At 43.1% G+C, this 25,079-nt stretch overlaps 3 gene segments (V, D, J or C); all 3 read right to left on the bottom strand.

The window, feature by feature from the left end:
• Positions 1–6,185: 6,185 nt before the first annotated feature.
• On the bottom strand, positions 6,186–8,345 carry LOC121614493. The segment is given in 2 exon segments: positions 6,186–7,708; positions 7,955–8,345. Coding segments are annotated over 2 exon segments (411 nt in total).
• A 363-nt stretch (positions 8,346–8,708) lies between these two features.
• On the bottom strand, positions 8,709–22,328 carry LOC121614492. The segment is given in 2 exon segments: positions 8,709–9,134; positions 22,032–22,328. Coding segments are annotated over 2 exon segments (417 nt in total).
• LOC121614494 lies at positions 15,533–16,468 on the bottom strand. The segment is given in 2 exon segments: positions 15,533–15,942; positions 16,189–16,468. Coding segments are annotated over 2 exon segments (411 nt in total).
• Positions 22,329–25,079: the final 2,751 nt, after the last annotated feature.

Consider the following 25,079-nt stretch of genomic DNA (forward strand, 5'->3'; position numbering starts at 1 on the left):
TGACTATATGTACATTTTATACAAAAGACTATATAAATTATATTGCCAAATGGAAAGACCTCGATAAATACTGAAAAATTGCACAAGGATTGAAACAACACTTGCACGTGGTTGTTATGGACAAATTCAGTTACAAATATATATATATGTGTCACAGGGGAAATAAAACGATGTATGCCTAGTGTAATATTTAAGGAAGAAGGAATATAATATTGCACAGGTTGTAGCATGTATGAGGTAAAAGGATGTTTACAGTCGTGCAAAGAAAAACAGTATATGTGTGAACACAGTGCAACATTATACAATGCCTGAGTTAAATAACCTAATGGCTGTTGGAATGAATTACCTGCAGTAGCGTTCCTTCTTACGGGGTGGATGCAGCAGTCTGTTGCTGAAGGAGCTGCTCAGGGCCACCACTGTGTCATACAGGGGGTGGGAGGGGTTGTCAATGATGGATGTCAGCTTGGATAACATCCTCCTCCCACCTACTGGTGTCCAGAGGGCAGTCCAGGACAGATCCAGCTCTCTTGACTCTCTTTGTTAAGTCTCTTTCTGTCCCTATCAGAGCTTCCACAGCCCCAGCAGACCACTGCGTAAAAGACTGCAGATGCAACCACAGAGTCAAAAAATGTTTCAACAGTGTCCTACAAACTCCAAAGGACCTTTCTTAGCAGATGCAGATGACTTTGGCCCTTCCTGTACAGGGCATCTGTATTGGTAGTCCAGTCCAGTTTATTGTTGAGGTGGACACCCAGGGGTTTGTACTCCCCCACGATGTCAATGTCCAAACCTGGATGCTCACTGGTCACCTGTGACCCCTTCCTGCAGAAGTCTATCACTATCTCCCTGGTCTTGCTTGCGTTGATGTCTGTATCATTGGAGAACTTTTGGATGTGGCAGCTGTCCATGTTATATCTGAAGTCAGATATGCAGAGGTTGATGGGAAGGGAAAGGAGCTGTAAGCATCCTTCGTGTTTGCAGAAGTAAGTCCAGTTTTTTATTGTCTCTGGTGTGGCATTTGACATACTGGGTGAAGGTGGGGAGAGTTGAAGACAGGGAAGTGTGGTTGAAATCTCCAGAGATGAGGAGGAGCGCCTGGGGATGCGGTGTCTGCAGCTGTGAGACTACATGGGATTGTAAAGATTGTTCCAGACATCAGTCAAACTACCAGGTGTTACCAAGGAAACTGATTTATGGCTTGTGAAAAACTTTTTGATTGCAGAACTCAAGAAATTCTAAATAGATTCAGTTTTGGGGGGCAGGTGACCATGGTACAAGCAGGATAATGCTCAAGGTCAGATTTATTTGTTGAGCTCAACTCAGCTATTCATCATAATCATGTCTGAGAGGACAGTGATTCCAGGCTGTGTCATCACATCCTGTTGAAATTGAGCAGTGTGTGACTCCCTCTAGTGGACGTTGTGGATATTGTGTTGTGTTTGCTGCAGAGGTTTTTGTGCAGAGTTTTGCTGTTTCCTGTCACTGTGGGCTGCAGAGCACAGTAGTACACAGCAGAGTCAGACAGCTGAAGCTTCTGGATCTTCAGAGGAACTGACTTATTCTTGATTGCAGCATTAAATCTGTCTTTCTGGAACTCTGCAGCATTTTCTGCTGTTGTTGAGAAACATTTCAGCATGTACTTTGGGAAACCATTTTCTTCTTGTTTGTACCAGAACAGATAGGGACTTGAACTGGTCTCAAATGTACAGTCCAGTGTAACTGTGTCTCCTTCAGTAGCAATGACATCTGCTGTTGGCTGGATCACTCTGTCTTCTCCTTTACACTCTGAGGAAGAAGAGAACATGCAGAGGAAGACATGAATCAATGAAGATGATTGATTAAAGTTACCTGGTCAGAGTCAGACACACAGACATGTAGAATAGTTGTGACGTTCACTGACCGTGATCAGATTGAACCATTTCAGTTATTTCTACAAGGTAACAAGTGCTGACAGAAACAATCTGTTCTTCTTTTTCTACAATGAACATTAAAATGTGTGAATGTGAATGTGTTTTATTTCTCACCAAAGCAAAGAGCAGCAAGAATAATCCACAGCCAATGTTCCATGTGTACAACGAGGCTGAAATGAAGAGGAGAAAGTAGCTGATGTTCAGCATTCAGAGTGAGAATGGTTCTCTTCACAGCAGCAGTTATTATTGACAGATGGTTGAACACAGTGCAGAAGTAGTGCAGCGCCTGCTTGATAATGTGGCCCTCTAGTGGAGGTAAAAAGTTGAGTGGAACAGTGTGGAAAAAAGGCTTCCAGCAGCTCGTCAGTGTGTCAGCTTGTGTTTTTGTACAGAGACTGTGGGTTTGCTGTCACTGTGGGCCTCACAGCACAGTAGTACAGAGCAGAGTCAGTCACTGCAGCAGAGGAGATCTGCAGATCCATTCGGGTTTGATCCTCACTCACTTTCACAGTCAGTCTGGAGTTTGTTGCATTTTGTGTTCCCAAGTGAAAGATGGGGAACTCTGGTGGTTTTCCTGGATATTGTCGATACCAGAAGAAATAATCACTACCAGTTGCTTGTTTGGAGTATTTGTAGGACAGAGTAACAGTGCTGTCTTCTAAACTGGACTCTTCATTGTTGACTGGACTGAGGTCTTCACAGCTGACACCTAAAGGAAAAAATAAGTCTGTAGCTTTATGATGTGAAGGTTTGAATCAGTGAAGCTCTTTTAATGTTAATCATGTCACCTACCTCTTATTGTGAGCAGAAACAAAGTGACAAACAGACTGAAGTTGACTGACAGCATCTTAAAGATAAAGATAAAGAGAATCTGTCTGTGTTTTGTATGAAACACCACTGTGAAAGTTTGTGTCTCTTCTGTTGTTGAGTCCCAGTTTTGCTCCTCCCTGAATCCCTCCCTCCTTCCTCTCACAACTCTGACAAATGGTGTGTTTGTCAGTGCTGTGGTGCTGTTATTCACTAAATCACATCATTTCCATCAGGGAAGAAGTACGGTGGCTGAGAGAGCTCAACGTGCTGCAACCTCAGAAAACTCATTCAAATCAAGAAAACATCATTGATTTGAAACACATTTGCAGCATTTAGAAAACATGCTGCAGATCCACAAAATGACAGCAGAAGTGTTTCCAGAGGACTCTGAAAGTGCTGACCACGGCTTGGACACGCTTGTTGTTGCTGCAGTTTGTGACTCATGTGGTTGTCTTGTGATCTAAGGTTATAGCAGCATTAACAGGGGACGGTCCAAGGCAAGCCTGAGCCAGCCCTCACTGTCAGCTTTATCAAAGAGGAAAGTTTTAAGCCGACTCTTCAACACAGAGAGAGTGTCTGCCTCGTGGACCGAGACTGGAAGATGGTTCCACAGGAGAGGAGCTCGATAGCTCAAGGCTCTGGCTCCAGTTCTGCTTTTGGAGTTTTGAGGAGCAGTTTGTCAGCCTGCATTCTGGGACACAGTGTTGTCGTGGGGTAATAGGGTGTTATGAGCTCTTTGAGATACGATGGTGTCTGACCCTAACCCTAACTCTGATTTTTACAATGTTGCGGAGGTGAAACAAGGCAGTCCTTGAAATGTGTTTTCTGTGGGAGTTAAAGGACATATTCTGATCAAACTTAACTCCCAGATTCCTTACAGTGGGCCTGGAGGCCAGTCAGACTAGAGCAGCACAAAGTGAACGGTCATCCAGGTCTTTGTGTCCATCAGATTAGCTTGAAGTTTCGTTCAGTGCTTGGCTTCATCTGGCTTCATTGATAAATATATGTGGGTGTCATCTGCATAGCAAAGAAGGTTTCTGTTGTGTTTCCTGATGATATTGCCTCAAGGAAGCTTATATTGGGTGAATAGAATCAGTCCAAGCACAGAACCTTGAGGAACTCTGTGACTAACGACAGCATGCACAGAGGAATCATGGCTAACATGTACAAACTGGAATCGAGTGTCCCAGTCTCTGTAATAAGATGTGATGGTCAGTGGTGTGGAATGCAGAACGAAGCTGGACCAAGACAAGTCCTTCGTCTGATGTAATTAGGAGGTCATTTGTAATTAAAGCTACTTTAAAGGACTGTGGTCCGTAGCCTGTTGACAACAACAGGTTGATGATATCAAGTAAAGAAGTGCCAAAGAAGACAAAAACGTCTTTGAACAGCCTAGTTGGGATGCTGTCTGAGAGACAGGTTAATGGTTTGGGTTCATCAAACAGGATGAGAAGATCCAGCTCCCTTCAAAGAACCATAACAGCCATCACCGATACAATCAGCACAGTTTTAAGGTGGACAGCCAAGATGAGTGTCACCATTTCAGTATCTGACCAAATGTGAAATATGGTCACAATCTCCCCTTCTGTTCCTGAGTTACGGTGTTGAGTAATGGTCAGAAAAGTTTTTTTGCAGAACATTGTTGCGCTGCAGTGAAGTTGACCTTTGACCTTTTGGATATAAACTATCAACACTTCATCATTTTATCCTCTGAGACATTTGTCGGAAATTTTGTCATAATTGGAGGGTTGTCTGAGGCTCAGTCCAGGACCTGACTGCATAATGAGTTGCTGCCTTAGCAACTGAGGTGCTGAATAAACACAGATTACGACTGCAAACTCAATGAAAACAGCAGCACATTTGTGCAAAGACATTTTCTTAGTCAGTCTGGCCCTGTGTGTTTTAACTTTAGTGCTTCATTTTGTGTTGTTTTTATCACCACTGGCAAGAATCTACACGACCATCACATCCCATTGAAGTTGAACAGTGTGTGACTCCCTCTAGTGGACGTTGTGGAGTATTGTGTTGTGTTTGCCGCAGAGGTTTTTGTGCAGAGTTTTGGTGTTTCCTGTCACTGTGGGCCTCACAGCACAGTAGTACACAGCAGAGTCAGTCACTGCAGCAGAGGAGATCTGCAGATGAAACTCCTTTGTTCTTGTGTCTTGTTTAAAAGACAACCTCGCTGTTTTCCCTGAATATCCTGAGAGGAGAAACTGTGGAGATGAACTGGACCTCTGTTGATACCAGTAGAAGTAATCAGGAGAGCCTGAATAGTTACAGGAGAGAGTCACATTGTCTCCTTCCAAAGCCAGCATTGCATCATTAAATGGTTTCAGTAAATACTCTGAGGATCCTGAAAAGAACAAAAATATATTTCACTGTGACGTTTGTATTTCTTTAAATTCAGTTTAGTCGTAGAAAAACGTTTGAACTCACGAAACATGAAATGGTTTTGATGATGTCTGACGATCTCGTTAAAGTTCACTTACCAGTCTGAAACATGAAGATCATCATCCAAACGAAGAAGAGCTGCATTACTTTCTCTTGTAGTGAATGAACAACAGACAGAACACAGCAGCTCTTCAGCTCCTCCTCTTGCTTTGGTCTGTTTCCATTCAGGCTGATGGAAGCTTTAGAAATGACAGTGATGCTGCAGTCGTCATCACCGTCATCGTCATCATCATCATCATCATCAAGAGGGTCGGACTGACGGAGGAATCTTCAGAAAATTCAGCTGAGTGAATCTGTAGAGAAACAACTTTGTGAAAAGTCAAACAGCCTCAGCTGCTTGCTGCCCTTCAGACTGCATTCCCACTTGGTTTTGAAGTTGTGTTTCAGCCATTATTAACTGCTCATTCTCTGCTGGTATTTTCTCCTCCAGTTTTAAACACACCATTGTTTTCCCTCTTATAGAGAAAGTCATCCATCTGTTTTACTTATTTAGACTCATCTCTGAGCTGCCATTTTTACCTGAGATTTAAGATCAGAGTTTCTCCCCTCAGGTGATTTCTCTTATTAATTCTCTTTTTTTTGTCTCCACTCAGCTCTGAGACTGCTCTTGTCGAGGTCACAGAGACGACTTCCTGCTTGCTGCCTGCACAGACCTGTGCTCCATTTGAACTGTCCTTGACCTCAGCGCAGCCTTTGACATAGTGAACCACAACGTCTCCACCAGCCGTCTGAAAGACCATGTTGTCATCAGTGATGTGGCTTTGGATTGGTTCATGTCTAATCTGTCCAACAGCTCCTTCTCTGTTCTGGTTGGAGGGGCCTCCTCCTCTTGTGCGCCTCTCTTTTGTGGGGTCCACCAGGGGTCGATTCTGGGTCCCCTTGTGTGTTACCCCTGGGGCAAAATGATTCACAACTGCAGTGTCGCTTTTTAGTGGTATGCAGATGATGCACAACTCTATGTCTCAAGGAAGCCTGGTCATGACAATGATAACAATAATAATAATAAACTTTTATTTGCACAGCACCTTTCACCCAATGCAGCCTCAAAGAGCTTACCAACAAAGAAATGACATGCACCAAGTGCTTCACGTAGAAACACAGAATGAACATGAAAACAGGGATAGAAACTGAATGTATAATAAGATGGAGAATAAATCCCACTTGACTGACTGATAAACTGATTGGAGGACAATTTTCCATCAGTGCGCTTTAGTCAGGTCTCTGCTAAAAACATTAAATGCTCATTCTTTACAGTGATCAGGTCATTAGACAAAAATGATTTGTCAGCCAAGGATCTCACATTAACAAGAGATGACTTAAGCTGTGATGTTTGGATATATCCCATCAGGCTTTAAGTGGTCTTTAAAGTTCCAAAAGATGTTGAGATTGTCTGTAAACTTTAGCCCAGGGTGGGGCATGCCGCTTTCAGCCACATATTCAGAGCAGGGAGTCTGCTGAAAGAGTCCATTCCTTTCCCCGAGGTTGGAATGGGGCCTGGTATGAATACATGTTCTGACTGACAGTCGATCAGTTTCTCCAGCAGTGGGCACAAGTCTTTATTCAGAACCTCAGAGCCAGTTTTCTTACGCAGAATGTCAAAAGATCCAACGCGAATAATTCTCCTGTCATTTGGATGTGTAGAGAGGCTGACTGGAAACAGCTCTGTTAGCTCTCTGACAGGTGTGGCTATAACTCTATGAAGTACATATGGCAAAGCATATACATAAGTGATATATTTATTTATGGCTTTAGAGACTTTTGGAACCACCAGTAAAGCCTGCATTCTGGGATGCAAGGTGAAAAAAGGCAGTCCTTGAAATTTGTTTGATGTGGGAGTTAAGGGACATATCCTCATCAAAGATGACTCCCAAATTCCTGACAGTGGTGCTGGAGGCCAGTCAGCAATGCCATCCAGAGTACTTATATCAACAGAGTTTCAAAGGTGTTTGGAAATTGCAGCCTGAGTAACTGAGGTGCTGAATAAACACAGATTCCGACTGCAAATTCAATGAAAACAGCAGCACATTTGTGCAAGGACATTTTCTTAGTCAGTCTGGCCCTGTGTGTTTCAACTTTAGTGCTTCATTTTGTGTTGTTTTTATCTCCACTGGCAAGAATCGACACGACCATCACATCCCATTGAAGTTGAACTGTGTGTGACTCCCTCTAGTGGACGTTGTGGAGTATTGTGTTGTGTTTGCTGCAGAGGTTTTTGTGCCGAGTTTTGCTGTTTCCTGTCACTGTGGGCTGCAGAGCACAGTAGTGCACAGCAGAGTCAGTCACTTTAGCTGAGATGATCTCCACATCTACACGTTTCTCTGTTTTGTTGATGTGAGCTGAGAAACCAGAACCAGTTGGATGGATCGATCCTCCCTCTGTGATGTAGAGCAGGAACTCTGGTCTGGATCTCTGGTATTGTCGGTACCACTGGATATTGTCGATGCCACCCTCATATTTACAGGCCAGGTTGATGTTTCTTCCCTCTGCAACATGTTCTTCAGTCCTTTCTGGCTTTATGCTGTTCATGGAACTCAGGGCTGCAAAATGAGTTTTATTCATGTCAGTTAGTCTGCAAGAGATTCTCACATGAAGAGACTCAGAGGAGGTTCTGGACTTTTTCTGTCATCTTTGACCTTTTTCAGATGCATTCAATGAAGCAAAAGTCTTTTCTATCATGGAAATTGTTATCTTGCACAGATAAAGCTGTTGTTGTGAAATGTAGAGCAAATATCTGGTTAATACAGCAGGTTAAATGAGACTTTGATCTGTGTTGTAACACTCACCTATAAAGTGAGAGCAAAGTAAAAAGAGGTGAAGCAACATGTCTTTGGAGTTGTTAAAGTCAAAGAGACAGCAGAGCAGCAATGTTCTTCCACTGCAGGAGAATGAAAAACTAAAGCGCCTCTCTGCTGCACAGCCCTTCTCCTCAACATCAAGCTGACTGTGCTTTTAGTTCCTCAAACCTTTCTGCTCTGGAGACAGAAATCATCTCATTGGTTGAGTTGAATGTCAGTGGGCGGGGCCAGAGAGCAGCTTTTTCGAGCCTCTCTGACCAAAGTTCAGTTCAACCAGTGAGATGATTGGTTGATCCAGAGCAGCTCTGCCTCAGAGAAATGTTTTCTGGATGTCCAGGTTCAGTCCTCCACACCGTTCTTCTTCCATTTGTCCATTTGTGTCACATTTGAGGACTTAGTAAAGCAGGAGAGGACCTGACTAAAGTCCATCAGCCTCAAAGTTCTCCCCACTTGAATGTCTCGGTTCATCAGTATTTGGTCGTCCATGAAGTTATTTCTTCAGTCAAATATTGAATTTGTTGGTTTCAGATTGTTCATTTGCAGCCTGGATGACATTAATTTCTCAGATGCTCAGTGAGAACCTTGACATGATGATTTTCATGGATGTTTTAATATTCATGAAGGAGCAAACAGCTGTGGAGAGAAAGGACTCTCTTGGTGGATGCTTGTCAGCTTTTAGCTCAGTTGTCAGAGGATTTGCTGTGTGATTCTGTCTCATGGATGGAAACAGCTCATCGACACAGTTACCATCCAACAACACTTGATTTCATCAGTTTCTGCTAGTGTGACTCCCTCTAGTGGACGTTGTGGAGTATTGTGTTGTGTTTGCTGCAGAGGTTTTTGTGCAGAGTTTTGCTGTTTCCTGTCACTGTGGGCTGCAGAGCACAGTAGTACACAGCAGAGTCAGACAGCTGAAGCTTCTGGATCTTCAGAGGAACTGATGTCTTGTTGACTGTAGCATCAATTCTCTCTTGCTCTTCATAATTACTTGTTCCTCCAGAGAAACGTCGAAGCACAAGTTTCAGGAAACCATTTTCTTCTTGTTTGTACCAGAACAGATAGGGACTTGGGTCACTGGTCTCAAATGTACAGTCCAGTGTAACTGTGTCTCCTTCAGTAGCAATGACATCTGCTGTTGGCTGGATCACTCTGTCTTCTCCTTTACACTCTGAGGAAGAAGAGAACATGCAGAGGAAGACATGAATCAATGAGGATGATCGATTAAAGGAGATCAATCAGTAGGTTTAAGAGTTACCTAGCCAGAGAGTCAGAATCAGGATGTTTCTCAGCCAGTGTTTCATGTCTGCAGTGAGAGGGGAGGAGAGAGAGGAAGAACATTGATCCTCTGATGGATCTGGGCCTTCACCTCATTGGTCCTTCCTCTTTATCATCTGCTGAGGAACTCTCAACGTTTCCATCTCATGTAGGAGATCTGCAGGTCAGGATGCTTTTCTCCTGACAGTTCAGTGGAGAGCTTTGCGTCTGGTTTTAGAGACTCTGCTGCAGAGTCGATGGCAGGATTATTGGGAGGGGCTTCAGATCTTTGGGGGCGGCGACAATAAATCAATACTTTGATGACACTTTCAAATCAGGACCTACTGCAGATGTTGTCTGTTGCTTCCAGCCTCAAAGATTTATAACGGTTATAAAATCAAAGGAAGGAATCACTGAGTAACATTTCTATAGTTTTCAGATTGTGTGGCTGCCTTGAGCCGAGACTTTTTGTCTGAAAGATCATCATGAGTATAACGAGGAGTATGCAGCAGTTTCAGCCTTGAAAGACACGACGTGTAAGATATGACCAGAACTGTCGTTTAAAACATTGGAGAAATGAACAGACATGATCACGTGAGACAACTGAAGACTTTAGAGGACCAGAAGACTTTTTACCAAGAGGAATGAAGCAGCTTGACCACCTGAGAAAACAAAGAGCCTCATCCACAACTATCACCAAAGACTGCGAGCTAGCATCGATGCTAAACGGGTCAACACACAGTCTGAAGAACGAAGGATCTGCAAACAGTTGAACGGGAACATATCAGTATTTTCTTTATAACTTTGTTTTGTTTAATGATTGTTTCATTCTGTGATGCCTTATAGTTTCATTTGAATCCCACGAAAAATACAAACCTCAGCTCTAAATCTGTACATTATATACAAGGAGTATAAAACAGTATGGCCTTGAGAAGGATGGCTCAGCTCTCAATGGAAACATGTTGAATTGTTGATGAGTATTGAACAGCTGAGACGTCTTCTGTTGTCCAGCTCAGACTTTGAACTGAAGTATTAAAGGTGCTGCTGATTCTAATGTTTGTCACTGAACTAATAATACATGAAGTGGAATGACTAAATATTCACACAGAATCAGACTTTCCATGTTTGTTTCTGTTTAAATTGAAAATCACAGATCAGACTCTGCTTTCCCGGTGAAATGTGGAACTTGTAGTTTTCTGCAGCAGCTTCAGGTCCACAACAAAGATGGAGGAGTGTTTGTGGAAGCTGCTGTCTTTAAATGAACCACTTTTACTCTTCAACTGGTCAACAGTGCTACGACTGGATGTGTGCTGCAGATCTTAACGCCTGAAAATACAAATTGTGAGTAAATCCAGAGTTGATGTCTCAGTGTGTTTGATCCCCAGTTATTTCTGTCTTCATTTGCTTTTTGTTGTCACAGTTTCTTGAGTTTGAAGCATCATCCAGCTGGTTTGTCATTGATTTGCTGCTCATGTGAATCCTCCCACAGTGTTTGATGAGCAGCTGTAACCACAGTGACTCTGATCAAACAGGAATTAGCAGAATCCATCTGATTTGAAGCTGTGGTTTGAATCCCACTTCCCTCCTCTTTGAAGAGTCGTCAGATATGTGTGTTCAGCTTTTTGTGCAGCCTCTTCTACACTTTGTATCACTGTGTTTCCAGAGCACAGTAGTAGAGAGCTGTGTCTGCCAGGGTTAGCTTTCTTATGGTCAGTTCAGTTGAGTCTGTTGATGTTTGACTGTCATATCGATCATCAGGAATATATTCCACATCACTCCTTGATCTTGCACCTTTCCAGAGTATAAACTGAGGCGCCTGAAGGTCAGAATGATGTCTGTACCAGTAAAGGTAAATATAGGTCTCAGTTGTCTCATATTGACATGTGAGTGTGACAGATTCTCCTTCTCTTCCACTGACTTCATCTCGTTCAGGAGAGATTTTGTCTCCAGCTGTTGGTCCTGGAAAAAGTGGAGAAAATGAAGCCATTAGACGAACATTGTTCATGAGGCTGAGAGGAGAAGACAGTGGAAAATGTCAAGTGTACAGTGTGATTGTATGGACACTGACAGTAAAAGACAAACGCGACAGTTCCATGAACATTCATTGTTCCAAGATGATGAAAAGGTGAGGTGCATTGTGTCCCAGCAAAGAAATGAGAAACGTTGTGAAATACAGGTTGTGTGTATGTGGTTAATGCAGCAGGTGAAAGCAAACTTCAGCTGCTGTTCTGTTGTAACACTCACCTATAAGGTGACAGAAGAGGAAAAAGAGGTGAAGCAACATGTCTTTGGAGTGGTCAAAGTCCAACAGACAGCAGAGCAGCAATGTTCTTCCACTGCAGGAGAATGAGTAAGAAATCATGTGATTGGTTGAGTTGAAGCTCAGTGGGCGGGGCCAGTCACCTCTTGATGTTATTTTGTCAGTTCAGCTCAACCAATAAATTGTTCCTCTGTTCACAGTAGCTCTGTCTCTAATCTGTATTGCTTCTTTTTTCTTTGTTGGATTTGTCATCAGTGCAGTGACGCTGGCTCAGACCGAAAAGGCTTCATGATGTGTGACTCCCTCTAGTGGACGTTGTGGAGTATTGTGTTGTGTTTGCCGCAGAGGTTTTTGTGCAGAGTTTTGCTGTTTCCTGTCACTGTGGGCCTCACAGCACAGTAGTACAGAGCAGAGTCAGTCACTGCAGCAGAGGAGATCTGCAGATCGACTCGATTTCTCTCCTCATTCAGTTGAGCAGTCAGTCGAGGGTTTGGAGGTGTTGCTTTCACCACTGACGGCTCTTTTGTATCAGTGATCAGGAGAAGGAACTGAGGAGCTGATCCAGGATGTTGTCGATACCACTGGAGATTATCAGCTTTAACTGAATAGTTACAGGACAGAGTAACACTCCGGCCCTCTGATGAAAACTCTTCAGCTCTGCTGGCAGTGATGTCATCTTCCATGGTGGAACCTACTGAGGGAAACGACATGTTATGTTGAGAGTTCTGTCCCAAAGTGAGAAATCCATCATTTGAAAAACATCACACATCAACGTTGTTCAGTGAAAACAAATGATGCTGTGAACAGTTTAGTTATCAGTTATTAGTGATGAAGTCACATCTGGAATTCTAATTGTTAAATTGTGAACTTATTAATTCAGGATCTTGATTGCTTTAAAATATCTTTATATTTCTGGTTTTCTAGTCAAAAACATACAAACCTATGAGAGTTGAGAAGAACAAAATTGCAGTGAGTGTTTCCATCTTTGCAGAGGTGAAAAGTTGTCAGTGAACGTTCAGTATGAATGAGTTCTGTGAGTTGTTGGTCTGATGTTCACAGCTGGAAACAAACAGTTCTCATGAAACACTTCTGCAGTCAGTAGGAGGAGACTGGTCTTCATTTGTGAAGCTCATCATCACAGCTGTGTCTCATGAGTGAAAAGATTCAACACTGGATTATCACATCCCATTGAAGTTGAACAGTGTGTGACTCCCTCTAGTGGACGTTGTGGAGTATTGTGTTGTGTTTGCTGCAGAGGTTTTTGTGCAGAGTTTTGCTGTTTCCTGTCACTGTGGGCCTCACAGCACAGTAGTACACAGCAGAGTCAGTCACTGCAGCAGAGGAGATCTGCAGATCCATTTGGGTTTGATCCTCACTCACTTTCACAGTCAGTCTGGAGTTTGTTGCACGTTGTGTTCCCATGTGAAAGATGAGGAACTCTGGTGGTTTTCCTGGATATTGTCGATACCAGTAAAACTCATCACCACCAGTTGCTTGTTTGGAGTATTTGTAGGACAGAGTAACAGTGCTGTCTTCTAAACTGGACTCTTCATTGTTGACTGGACTGAGGTCTTCACAGCTGACACCTAAACAAAGAGATAACTCTGTTTTACCATGCTGTCAAAGTGTGACTGAATGAATCACATCCAACAAACATGTGACTGAAGCTTTTTCATGCTGCGTGATCTAACATACCTGTTAGAATGGAAAGAAACAGTAGAGAAAACACACAGTGATGCAGTGACAGCATGTTGAATAAAGGTAATGTTTGTGGTCTGTGTGTTGAACTCTGCTGAATATGGAAGTTTCTCTCTCTTCTATAGTTGAGAAACAGCTCAGCTCCTCCCTCAATCTCTCCGTCTCCTCTTCGATCTGTATTTTCACTTCTCTCTGTTACTCTTCCTCCTGGTTATGATCTCAGTTCTGGACTCAGTCAGTTGTAGTAAGGTCTGGAACAGCAACACTTCACATATATTAAACCAACTGACACAATTTCAATGATGAAAGAAACGAGTAATTTGAACATGAGAGGACCCAGGATTAAACCCTGTGGTTCACCACAAAACATCACAGGCAGAGAAAACTACAGAGAAATTTCTTTTATACAGAAAAGAACAAAATCAATCAAAGCCTGAGTCTGAGATGCAACCAGTTCATGGAAGGGTGTCCGTTGATACCTTATACCTACGTAGTTCCAGTGACACTGTCTGTTCACTGTTCTATTCAGCCTGTATCTATATTGAGTAACCATAAAGTACGCTGCACCCTAAACTAACTGATCCTTTGTATCACATCAACGATCATCTCACATCTCATTCGCTGTTCAACTGGCTGCTTCAGACTGTAGCGGACACGTGGCCCATCAGCTGTTCCTGAGCGTCTGGATATTGATTTGGGGACCATGACGAGGCCGGATAGCCGGCTAGTCTTGTTCTTAAACATACTGTCAAATTATATTTACTGTTTGTCAACCGTACGCAATGTTATTGACTTTGGATCTTGACAGCATAACGTTAGCTTTTAAGCTAGCAGCTGAGCCAAAGGTTCTGTGAGCTGAGTGGACTACAAATATCTCCTGCTGCCGAGTCATTAGATAAGATAAGATCAACTTTATTAAGCCCCTGCTAGGGAATTTGGTGTTACAGGCAGCATCAATAAAACGAGCAACAGCAATGGCAATGGAAAAGAAAAAATACAAAATAAGAAGTTGACTATATGTACATTTTATACAAAAGACTATATAAATTATATTGCCAAATGGAAAGACCTCGATAAATACTGAAAAATTGCACAAGGATTGAAACAACACTTGCATGTGGTTGTTATGGACAAATTCAGTTACAAATATATATATATGTGTCACAGGGGAAATAAAACGATGTATGCCTAGTGTAATATTTAAGGAAGAAGGAATATAATATTGCACAGGTTGTAGCATGTATGAGGTAAAAGGATGTTTACAGTAGTGCAAAGAAAAACAGTATATGTGTGAACACAGTGCTACATTATACAATGCCTGAGTTAAATAACCTAATGGCTGTTGGAATGAATTACCTGCAGTAGCGTTTCTTCTTACAGGGTGGATGCAGCAGTCTGTTGCTGAAGGAGCTGCTAAGGGCCACCACTGTGTCATACAGGGGGTGGGAGGGGTTGTCAATGGTGGATGTCAGCTTGGCTAACATCCTCCTCCCACCTACTGGTGTCCAGAGGGCAGTCCAGGACAGATCCAGCTCTCCTGACTCTCTTTGTTAAGTCTCTTTCTGTCCCTATCAGAGCTTCCACAGCCCCAGCAGACCACTGCGTAAAAGACTGCAGATGCAACCACAGAGTCATAAAATGTTTCAACAGTATCCTTCAAACTCCAAAGGACCTTTCTTAGCAGATGCAGATGACTTTGGCCCTTCCTGTACAGGGCATCTGTATTGGTAGTCCAGTCCAGTTTATTGTTGAGGTGGACACCCAGGGGTTTGTACTCCCCCACGATGTCAATGTCCAAACCTGGATGCTCACTGGTCACCTGTGACCCCTTCCTGCAGAAGTCTATCACTATCTCCCTGGTCTTGCTTGCGTTGATGTCTGTATCATCGGAGAACTTTTGGATGTGGCAGCTGTCCATCTAAAGTCAGATGTGCAGAGGTTGATGGGAAGGGAAAGGAGCTGTAAGCATCCTTTGTGTTTGCATAAGTTAGTCCAGTGTTTTATTGTCTCTGGTGTGGCATTTGACATACTGGGTGAAGGTGGGGAGAGTTGAAGACAGGGAAGTATGGTTGAAATCTCCAGAGATGAGGAGGAGGGCCTGGGGATGCGGTGTCTGCAGCTGTGAGACTACATGGGATTGTTAAGATTGTTCCAGGCATCAGGTGTTACCAAGGAAACTGATTTATGGCTTGTGAAAAACTTGCAGAACTCAAGAAATTCTTAATAGATTCAGTTTTGGGGGGCAGGTGACCATGGTACAAGCAGGATAATGCTCAAGGTCAGATTTATTTGTTGATCTCAACTCAGCTATCCATCATAATCATGTCTGAGAGGACAGTGAACCCAGGCTGTATCATCACATCCCGTTGAAATTGAGCAGTGTGTGACTCCCTCTAGTGGACGTTGTGGAGTATTGTGTTGTGTTTGCTGCAGAGGTTTTTGTGCAGAGTTTTGCTGTTTCCTGTCACTGTGGGCTGCAGAGCACAGTAGTACACAGCAGAGTCAGTCACTTTAGCTGAGATGATCTCCACATCTACACGTTTCTCTGTTTTGTTGATGTGAGCTGAGAAACCAGAACCAGTTGGATGGATTGATCCTCCCTCTGTGATGTAGAGCAGGAACTCTGGTCTGGATCTCTGGTATTGTCGGTACCACTGGATACTGTTGATAGCACCCTCATATTTACAGGCCAGGTTGATGTTTCTTCCCTCTGCAACATGTTCTTCAGTCCTTTCTGGCTTTATGCTGTTCATGGAACTCAGGGCTGCAAAATGAGTTTTATTCATGTCAGTTAGTCTGCAAGAGATTCTCACATGAAGAGACTCAGAGGAGGTTCTGGACTTTTTCTGTCATCTTTGACCTTTTTCAGATGCATTCAATGAAGCAAAAGTCTTTTCTATCATGGAAATTGTTATCTTGCACAGATAAAGCTGCAGTTCTGAAATGTAGAGCAAATATCTGGTTAATACAGCAGGTTAAATGAGACTTTGATCTGTGTTGTAACACTCACCTATAAAGTGAGAGCAAAGTAAAAAGAGGTGAAGCAACATGTCTTTGGAGTTGTTAAAGTCAAAGAGACAGCAGAGCAGCAATGTTCTTCCACTGCAGGAGAATGAAAAACTAAAGCGCCTCTCTGCTGCACAGCCCTTCTCCTCAACATCAAGCTGACTGTGCTTTTAGTTCCTCAAACCTTTCTGCTCTGGAGACAGAAATCATCTCATTGGTTGAGTTGAATGTCAGTGGGCGGGGCCAGAGAGCAGCTTTTTCGAGCCTCTCTGCTGACCAAAGTTCAGTTCAACCAGTGAGATGATTGGTTGATCCAGAGCAGCTCTGCTTCAGAGAAATGTTTTCTGGATCAGTCCTCCACACGGTTCTTCTTCCATTCATCCATTTGTTTCACATTTGAGGATTGAGTAAAGCAGGAGAGGACCTGACTTTCAGAGATGTTTTTAAAAAAAAAAAAAAAAAAACATCTCTGAACAGAGGGGGAGGTCTGAGACACCACCTTTCTCCCACATACAATTCTGTCCTTTCATCTCTCCCTAAGAGATTCAAAGATTTAGCCTCTGAAAACAAACAATAATTTTATCTACTTTTCAGAGATTTGGATCATTCTCAGGCTACAAAGTAAACATCTCTAAAACTGAATGCTACCCTGTCAATGCTTCAGCATTACTACTCAAACAATCTGACATCCCTTTTAAATTTAGTCTGTCTGGCTTTAGGTATCTAGGGATCAACGTAACCAGAACGCTAAACTCTCTTTTTTCTGCTAATTTCCTGCCTTTAATGTCTAATATTAAATCTGACCTCCAAAGATGGGGAAGCTTACCTCTCCCATTAATTGGAAGAATTAATGCAATCAAAATGAATATTTTGACTAGATTTCTATTTTTGTTCCACTGTCTCCCACTTTTCCTCCCAAAGCAGTTCTTTAAAACAATTGATCAGACTACTTCTCACTTCCTATGGTGTGGAAAGGCACCCAGGATCTGCAAATCCACACTTCAGAGATGTAAATTTAATGGTGGATTGTCACTTCCAAATTTTCAACTGTATTACTGGGCAGCACATATTCACAAGATTTCATTTTGGTTCAAATCAGTTGATCTGCCATGGTGTGATTTAGAGTCGCAGTCATGTGATTCATCCTCCCTAACTGCTTTGCTTACCTCTTCTATTCCATCCAACCTCTCTGGCTTTACAAGTAACCAAGTGGTTCATTCCACGCTTAAAATTTGGTATCAATTTAGGAAGCACTTCAAATTTAAGTCAGCATCTACATTAGCTCCTTTATTGAGGAATCATTTATTTCAACCTGCATTTACAGATTCAACCTTTTTTGCATGGCATAATAAGGGCCTGAAATGTTTTAAAGACTTTTACAAGGATGGCAGTTTTTGCAGCTTTACAGATCTCTCAAGAAAATTTCATCTCCCACCCTCCCATCTCTTCCGTTACTTTAAAATTAGACACTGTGCCAATGCTTTGTTTCCAGCTTTTCCATCTCTACCTCCAAATTTACAGTGGGAGGAACTTCTAACTCGCGATCCACTTCAGAAGTCACTCATCTCCAAAGTTTATAATGAAATCCTGTTTTTTGATTGTTCACCAATTACCAAAGTCAAGATTGCTTGGGAACAAGAACTGGGTCTACATTTGGGAGATGACTGGTGGGACACTGCTCTTAAGAAAATTCACACTAGCTCAGCCTGTGCTCGTCTCACACTTATACAGTTTAAAGTATTGTTTAGAGTCCATTATTCCAAAACTAGATTGTCACAAATCTATCCCAGCATCGCAGATAATTGTGACAAATGCCACGCTTCACCTTGTAACTTAACTCATATTGTTCATTACTCTCTCGTTTCTGGCAGAATTATTTTGATACCATGTCAAAAATATTTTCAATGACCATAACAGTCTCCCCCCATGTCGCTATATTCGGGTTCCCTGAAGACCACAACCGGTTTACCTCTAACCAATTAGATATTTTAGCCTTTACCTCCTTACTGGCACCATCTTCTTCTTCACTGGAAGTCAATCAAAGCTCCCTCCAGCACTCAGTGGTTCAATGACATCATGTCTTTTCTAAAGCTGGAGAAGATCAGATATTCCTTGAAAGGGAATTCTGATAAATTTTATAACAAGTGGCTTCCCTTTTTAACATTCTTTCACTCTCTGCAGTCTATGCCTCCTGATTGATGGACCCCAACCTCCTTTGCTTCCTTTTCTTCTTATCTTTATCATTATTATTATTTATTTGTTTTTTGTTGTTTTTATTTTATTATTGTATTTTTTTATCACTATCATTATTTTTACTTGTACATTTTTTGTTTGCTGCCCCATGTTCCTGTTAGGCCGCAAATACAAAAAAAGAAAACTTTCTAGGAGGTGGACTCTGTGCCTTGCTTTTCATTCCTCTTGATGCACAGTGTTTCTATTGTATCAACATTTTAAACTGTGATGCAGGCGTGATGTGATATTCAATGTAATTATGACATTGGTTTCTGCTCTAATGTGCCTTCCTCCTAATAAAAATATTTTAAAATAAAAAGAACATGAGAGGACCCAGGATTGAACCCTGTGGTTCACCACAAAACATCACAGGCTGAGAAAACTACAGAGAAACTTCTTTTATACAGAAAAGAACAAAATCAGTCAAAGCCTGAGTCTGAGACGCAACCAGTTCATGGACATGGGCGAATGCTTGATTGGACTACAAATATCTCTGTTTCCATTGTGTAAGAACATTATGGGATCACAAAGATGGAAATGGAAACCATGGAAAGTGAGTTTTAGCTTGTGAAAAACTGAAGATTTTGATTTGATAACTCATGAAAGTCAAAATTAATGGTCTTCTTATCTTATTTTTGAGGGGCGGGTGAGGAAAAGCAGGATAATGCCCAACCACGTGTCCTTCATCAGGAGTTAATGGACTCGTCCGTCCTCTGTGTTGTCCATTAATTCCTGATAACTGACACCTCTTTCATATTCTATTTCAGTTATTCTGTCAGTACGTGAATTAATCTTCATTCCAAAAGATAAATTCCATGAACAACTGAATTTTGGTCAAAAGAACATTGTGCTTTATTATATCTAAAAGTTAAAATCCCTCAATGTGTCCTGTTTCAGGTCTGATGAAAATGTTTCATATCAATAAGATTTGAAAAAATAATTTGTCACATGTTGCCATGGTTACCTTGGTGAAATGTAATTGTGAGTGAATGAGTTGTCAGTGGTTTAATTTCTTCATCTTTCAATGGTTCCAGACTGCATCATCACATCCCATTGAAGTTGAACAGTGTGTGACTCCCTCTAGTGGACGATGTGGAGTATTGTGTTGTGATTGCTGCAGAGGTTTTTGTGCAGAGTTTTGCTGTTTCCTGTCACTGTGGGCTGCAGAGCACAGTAGTACAGAGCAGAGTCAGTCACTGCAGCAGAGGAGATCTGCAGATCCATTTGGGTTTGATCCTCACTCACTTTCACAGTCAGTCTGGAGACTGGATTAGATACTTTTCCTGTTGCCGAGTGAGAGATGAGGAACTCTGGTGGTTTTCCTGGATATTGTCGATACCAGTAGAAATAATCACCACCAGTTGCTTGTTTGGAGTATTTGTAGGACAGAGTAACAGTGCTGTCTTCTAAACTGGACTCTTCATTGTTGACTGGACTGAGGTCTTCACAGCTGACACCTAAAGGAAAAAATAAGTCTGTAACTTTATGATGTGAAGGTTTGAATCAGTGAAGCTCTTTTAATGTTAATCATGTCACCTACCTCTTATTGTGAGCAGAAACAAAGTGACAAACAGACTGAAGTTGACTGACAGCATCTTAAAGATAAAGAGAATCTGTCTGTGTTTTGTATGAAACACCACTGTGAAAGTTTGTGTCTCTTCTGTTGTTGAGTCCCAGTTTTGCTCCTCCCTGAATCCCTCCCTCCTTCCTCTCACAACTCTGACAAATGGTGTGTTTGTCAGTGCTGTGGTGCTGTTATTCACTAAATCACATCATTTCCATCAGGGAAGAAGTACGGTGGCTGAGAGAGCTCAACGTGCTGCAACCTCAGAAAACTCATTCAAATCAAGAAAACATCATTGATTTGAAACACATTTGCAGCATTTAGAAAACATGCTGCAGATCCACAAAATGACAGCAGAAGAGTTTCCAGAGGACTCTGAAAGTGCTGAACACGGCTTGGACACGCTTGTTGTTGCTGCAGTTTGTGACTCATGTGGTTGTCTTGTGATCAAAGCCTATAGCAGCATTAACAGGGGACGGTCCAAGGCAAGCCTGAGCCAGCCCTAACTGTCAGCTTTATCAAAGAGGAAAGTTTTAAGCCGACTCTTCAACACAGAGAGAGTGTCTGCCTCATGGACCGAGACTGGAAGATGGTTCCACAGGAGAGGAGCTAGATAGCTGAAGGCTCTGGCTCCAGTTCTGCTTTTGGAGGTTTGAGGAACAGTTCATAAGCCTGCATTCTGGGACACAGTGTTGTTGTGGAGTAATAGGGTGTTATGAGCTCTTTGAGATACGATGGTGTCTGACCCTAACCCTAACACTGATTTTTACAATGTTGCGTAGGTGAAACAAGGCAGTCCTTGAAATGTGTTTTCTGTGGGAATTAAAGGACATATTCTGATCAAACTTAACTCCCAGATTCCTTATAGTGGGCCTGGAGGCCAGTCAGCAATGCCATCTACAGTAGCACAAAGTTAACGGTCATCCAGGTCTTTGTGTCCATCAGACAAGCTTGAAGTTTCGTTCAGTGCTTGGCTTCATCTGGCTTCATTGATAAATATATGTGGGTGTCATCTGCATAGCAATGAAGGTTTCTGGAGTGTTTCCTGATAGTATTGCCTCAAGGAAGCTTATATTGGGTGAATAGAGTCAGTCCAAGCACAGAACTTTGAGGAACTCTGTGACTAACGTTAGCATGCACAGAGGAATCATGGCTAACATGTACAAACTGGAATCGAGTGTCCCAGTCTCTGTAATAAGATGTGATGGTGAGTGGTGTGGAATGCAGAACGAAGCTGGAACAAGACAAGTCCTTCATCTGATGGCAGCAAAGACATTTTCTTTGTCAGTCTGGCCCTGTGTGTTTTAACTTTAGTGCTTCATTTTGTGTTGTTTTTATCACCACTGGCCACGACCATCACGTCCCATTGAAGTTGAACAGTGTGTGACTCCCTCTAGTGGACGTTGTGGAGTATTGTGTTGTGTTTGCTGCAGAGGTTTTTGTGCAGAGTTTTGCTGTTTCCTGTCACTGTGGGCTGCAGAGCACAGTAGTACACAGCAGAGTCAGACAGCTGAAGCTTCTGGATCTTCAGAGGAACTGACTTATTCTTGATTGCAGCATTAAATCTGTCTTTCTGGAACTCTGCAGCATTTTCTGCTGTTGTTGAGAAACGTTTCAACATGTACTTTGGGAAACCATTTTCTTCTTGTTTGTACCAAAACAAAGTTGGGCTTGGGTCACTGGTCTCAAATGTACAGTCCAGTGTAACTGTGTCTCCTTCAGTAGCAATGACATCTGCTGTTGCCTGGATCACTCTGTCTTCTCCTTTACACTCTGAGGAAGAAGAGAACATGCAGAGGAAGACATGAATCAATGAAGATGATTGATTAAAGTCACCTGGTCAGAGTCAGACACACAGACATGTAGAATAGTTGTGACGTTCACTGACCGTGATCAGATTGAACCATTTGAGTTATTTCTACAAGGTAACAAGTGCTGACAGAAACAATCTGTTCTGCTTTTTCTACAATGAACATTAAAATGTGTGAATGTGCAGCTCAGAAATATGTTGAAGAGTTTCCAAAGGAAACATGATGTGTTTTATTTCTCACCAAAGCAAAGAGCAGCAAGAATAATCCACAGCCAATGTTCCATGTGTACAACGAGGCTGAAATGAAGAGGAGAAAGTAGCTGATGTTCAGCATTCAGAGTGAGAATGGTTCTCTTCACAGCAGCAGTTATTATTGACAGATGGTTGAACACAGTGCAGAAGTAGTGCAGCGCCTGCTTGATAATGTGGCCCTCTAGTGGAGGTAAAAAGTTGAGTGGAACAGTGTGGAAAAAAGGCTTCCAGCAGCTCGTCAGTGTGTCAGCTTGTGTTTTTGTACAGAGACTGTGGGTTTGCTGTCACTGTGGGCCTCACAGCACAGTAGTACAGAGCAGAGTCAGTCACTGCAGCAGAGGAGATCTGCAGATCCATTTGGGTTTGATCCTCACTCACTTTCACAGTCAGTCTGGAGACTGGATTAGATATTACTGTTCCTGTTCCTGAGTGAGAGATGAGGAACTCTGGTGGTTTTCCTGGATATTGTCGATACCAGAAGAAATAATCACCACTAGTTGCTTGTTTGGAGTATTTGTAGGACAGAGTAACAGTGCTGTCTTCTAAACTGGACTCTTCATTGTTGACTGGACTGAGGTCTTCACAGCTGACACCTAAACAAAGAGATAACTCTGTTATACCATGTTGTCAAAGTGTGACTGAATGAATCACTTCCAACAAACATGTGACTGAAGCTTTTTCATGCTGCGTGATCTAACATACCTGTTAGAATGGAAAGAAACAGTAGAGAAAACACACAGTGATGCAGTGACAGCATGTTGAATAAAGGTAATGTTTGTGGTCTGTGTGTTGAACTCTGCTGAATATGCAAGTTTCTCTCTCTTCTATAGTTGAGAACCAGCTCAGCTCCTCCCTCAATCTCTCCGTCTCCTCTTCGATCTGGATTTTCACTTCTCTCTGTGACTCTTCCTCCTGGTTAACAGACTGCTAGCAGCACTTTGTACCAGCTGGAGGTGGGAAGGTTTTTCTTTGTTTGTGTGGTTTCTTTATAACAGGAGTCACAGAAAGGAAGCTGCATTGATTTACAGGATGGATCACTTTTTCAGGGTTCAGGGCAAAGAAAAGATGGACTTGTTTTCTATTCCTAAAGTGAAGACAACATTATTTCATCACTCTACAACTGAAGTCTGCTGATAATGAAAGAAAAGTAATTTGAACATGAGAGGACCCAGGATTGAACCCTCAAAGTCAAAGTCAAAGTCAGCTTTATTGTCAATTCTGCAGTATGTACAGGACAAACAGAGAATCGAAATTGCGTTACTCTTCAACCCTTTGTGACAGGACATATATTAGAAAAGAGATAAATAAAAAAACTGTACAATCTAAATAAAAACTGTACAAACTAAGTAAAAAAATTGTACAAACTAAACAATGAAACATTGAGAATGTAATAGTGCAAATGTAAACGGTAGTGCAAAAACAATTAGCTTAACAACTGGTGGTGAATAAAGTGACAGTGTGTTGTTTTCCTGAGGGGAGGGGTTCACATCAGTGAGAGTTTGTAGAGTCCAGGGTGTATACGTGTGTGTGTGTGTGTGTGTGTTTGTGAGAGTGTGTGTGGTGGGGGCATGTCAGAGTCCAGGGTGTGTGTGAGTGTGGTGGTGGTGGTGGTGGTGGTGGGGGGCGGGGCGGCAGCGGGGTGTATTTCAGTGTCCAGCCAGGGAGTGTGTGTGTGTGTGTGTGTGTGTGTGTTGGGGGGGGGGAGTTATAGTCCAGGTTGAGTGTTTGTGTGGAGGAGGGGGAGGGCAGGGAGAGAGTTCAGCATCCTGACAGCCTGGTGGACGAAGCTGTCCCGCAGTCTGCTGGTCTTGGCCCGCAGACTCTGCAGTCTCCTCCCTGATGGCAGCAGGCTGAAGAGGCTGTGTGACGGGTGGGTGGGGTCTCTCGCAATGCAGAGGGCTTTGCGAGTGAGGCGGGAGGTGTAGAGGTCGTGGAGGGAGGGGAGAGAAGCACCGACGATCTTCTCAGCTGCTCTCACGATGCGCTGGAGGTCCTTCCTGCAGGACGTGGAGCAGGCGCCATACCACACGGTGATGCTGCTGGTCAGGACGCTCTCGATGGTGCCTCTGTAGAAGGTGTGCATGATGGGGGCCGGGGCTCTAGCTTTCCTCAGTTTGCGGAGGAAGTAGAGGCGCTGGTTCGCTTTCTTGGCCAGCGATGTGGTGTTGGTGGTCCAGGAGAAGTCCTCAGTGACGTGCACACCCAGGAATTTGGTGCTGCTTACCCTCTCCACCGTAGCACCATTGATGGTAAGGGGGGCATACTGGGGGCGTCTTCTCCTGAAGTCCACAACAATCTCCTTCGTCTTCTCCACATTCAGAGAGAGATTGTTGTGTTCACACCACGAGGCCAGGCGGCTCACCTCGCTCCTGTTGTCCACCTCGTCGTCATTGCTGATGAGACCCACCACAGTTGTGTCATCGGCGAACTTGACGAGGAGGTTGGAGCTGTGGGACGGTGTGCAGTCGTGGGTCAGCAGGGTGAAGAGGAGGGGGCTCAGCACACATCCTTGGGGGGCCCCGTGTTCAGTGTGGTGGTGCTGGATGTGTTCCTGCCGACCCGAACTGCCTGAGGTCTCCCAGTCAGGAAGTCCAGCAGCCAGTTGCACAGGGAGGTGTTTAGTCCCAGCTGGTCCAGTTTTGTGATGAGCTGTTGTGGGATGATTGTGTTGAATGCTGAGCTGAAGTCTATGAACAGCATTCTGACGTAAGAGTCTTTTTTGTCCAGATGTGTGAGGGCTGAGTGGAGGGCAGTGGAGATGGCGTCATCGGTCGAGCGGTTGGGCCGATAAGCAAACTGTAAGGGGTCCAGGGAGGGTGGGAGGACAGTCTTGATGTGTTTCAACACTAGCCATTCGAAGCACTTCATGAGGATGGGGGTGAGTGCTACCGGACGGTAGTCGTTGAAACAGGAGGGCGACGACTTCTTCGGGACAGGGATGATGGTGGTGGTTTTGAAGCATGTGGGGACAACAGCTTGGCTCAGCGAGATGTTGAAGATGTCTGTGAAGACATCCGTGAGCTCTCCGGCACAGTCC

This window comes from Chelmon rostratus, chromosome 12 (genome assembly GCF_017976325.1).
Source record: "Chelmon rostratus isolate fCheRos1 chromosome 12, fCheRos1.pri, whole genome shotgun sequence".
NCBI lineage: Eukaryota > Metazoa > Chordata > Actinopteri > Chaetodontiformes > Chaetodontidae > Chelmon > Chelmon rostratus.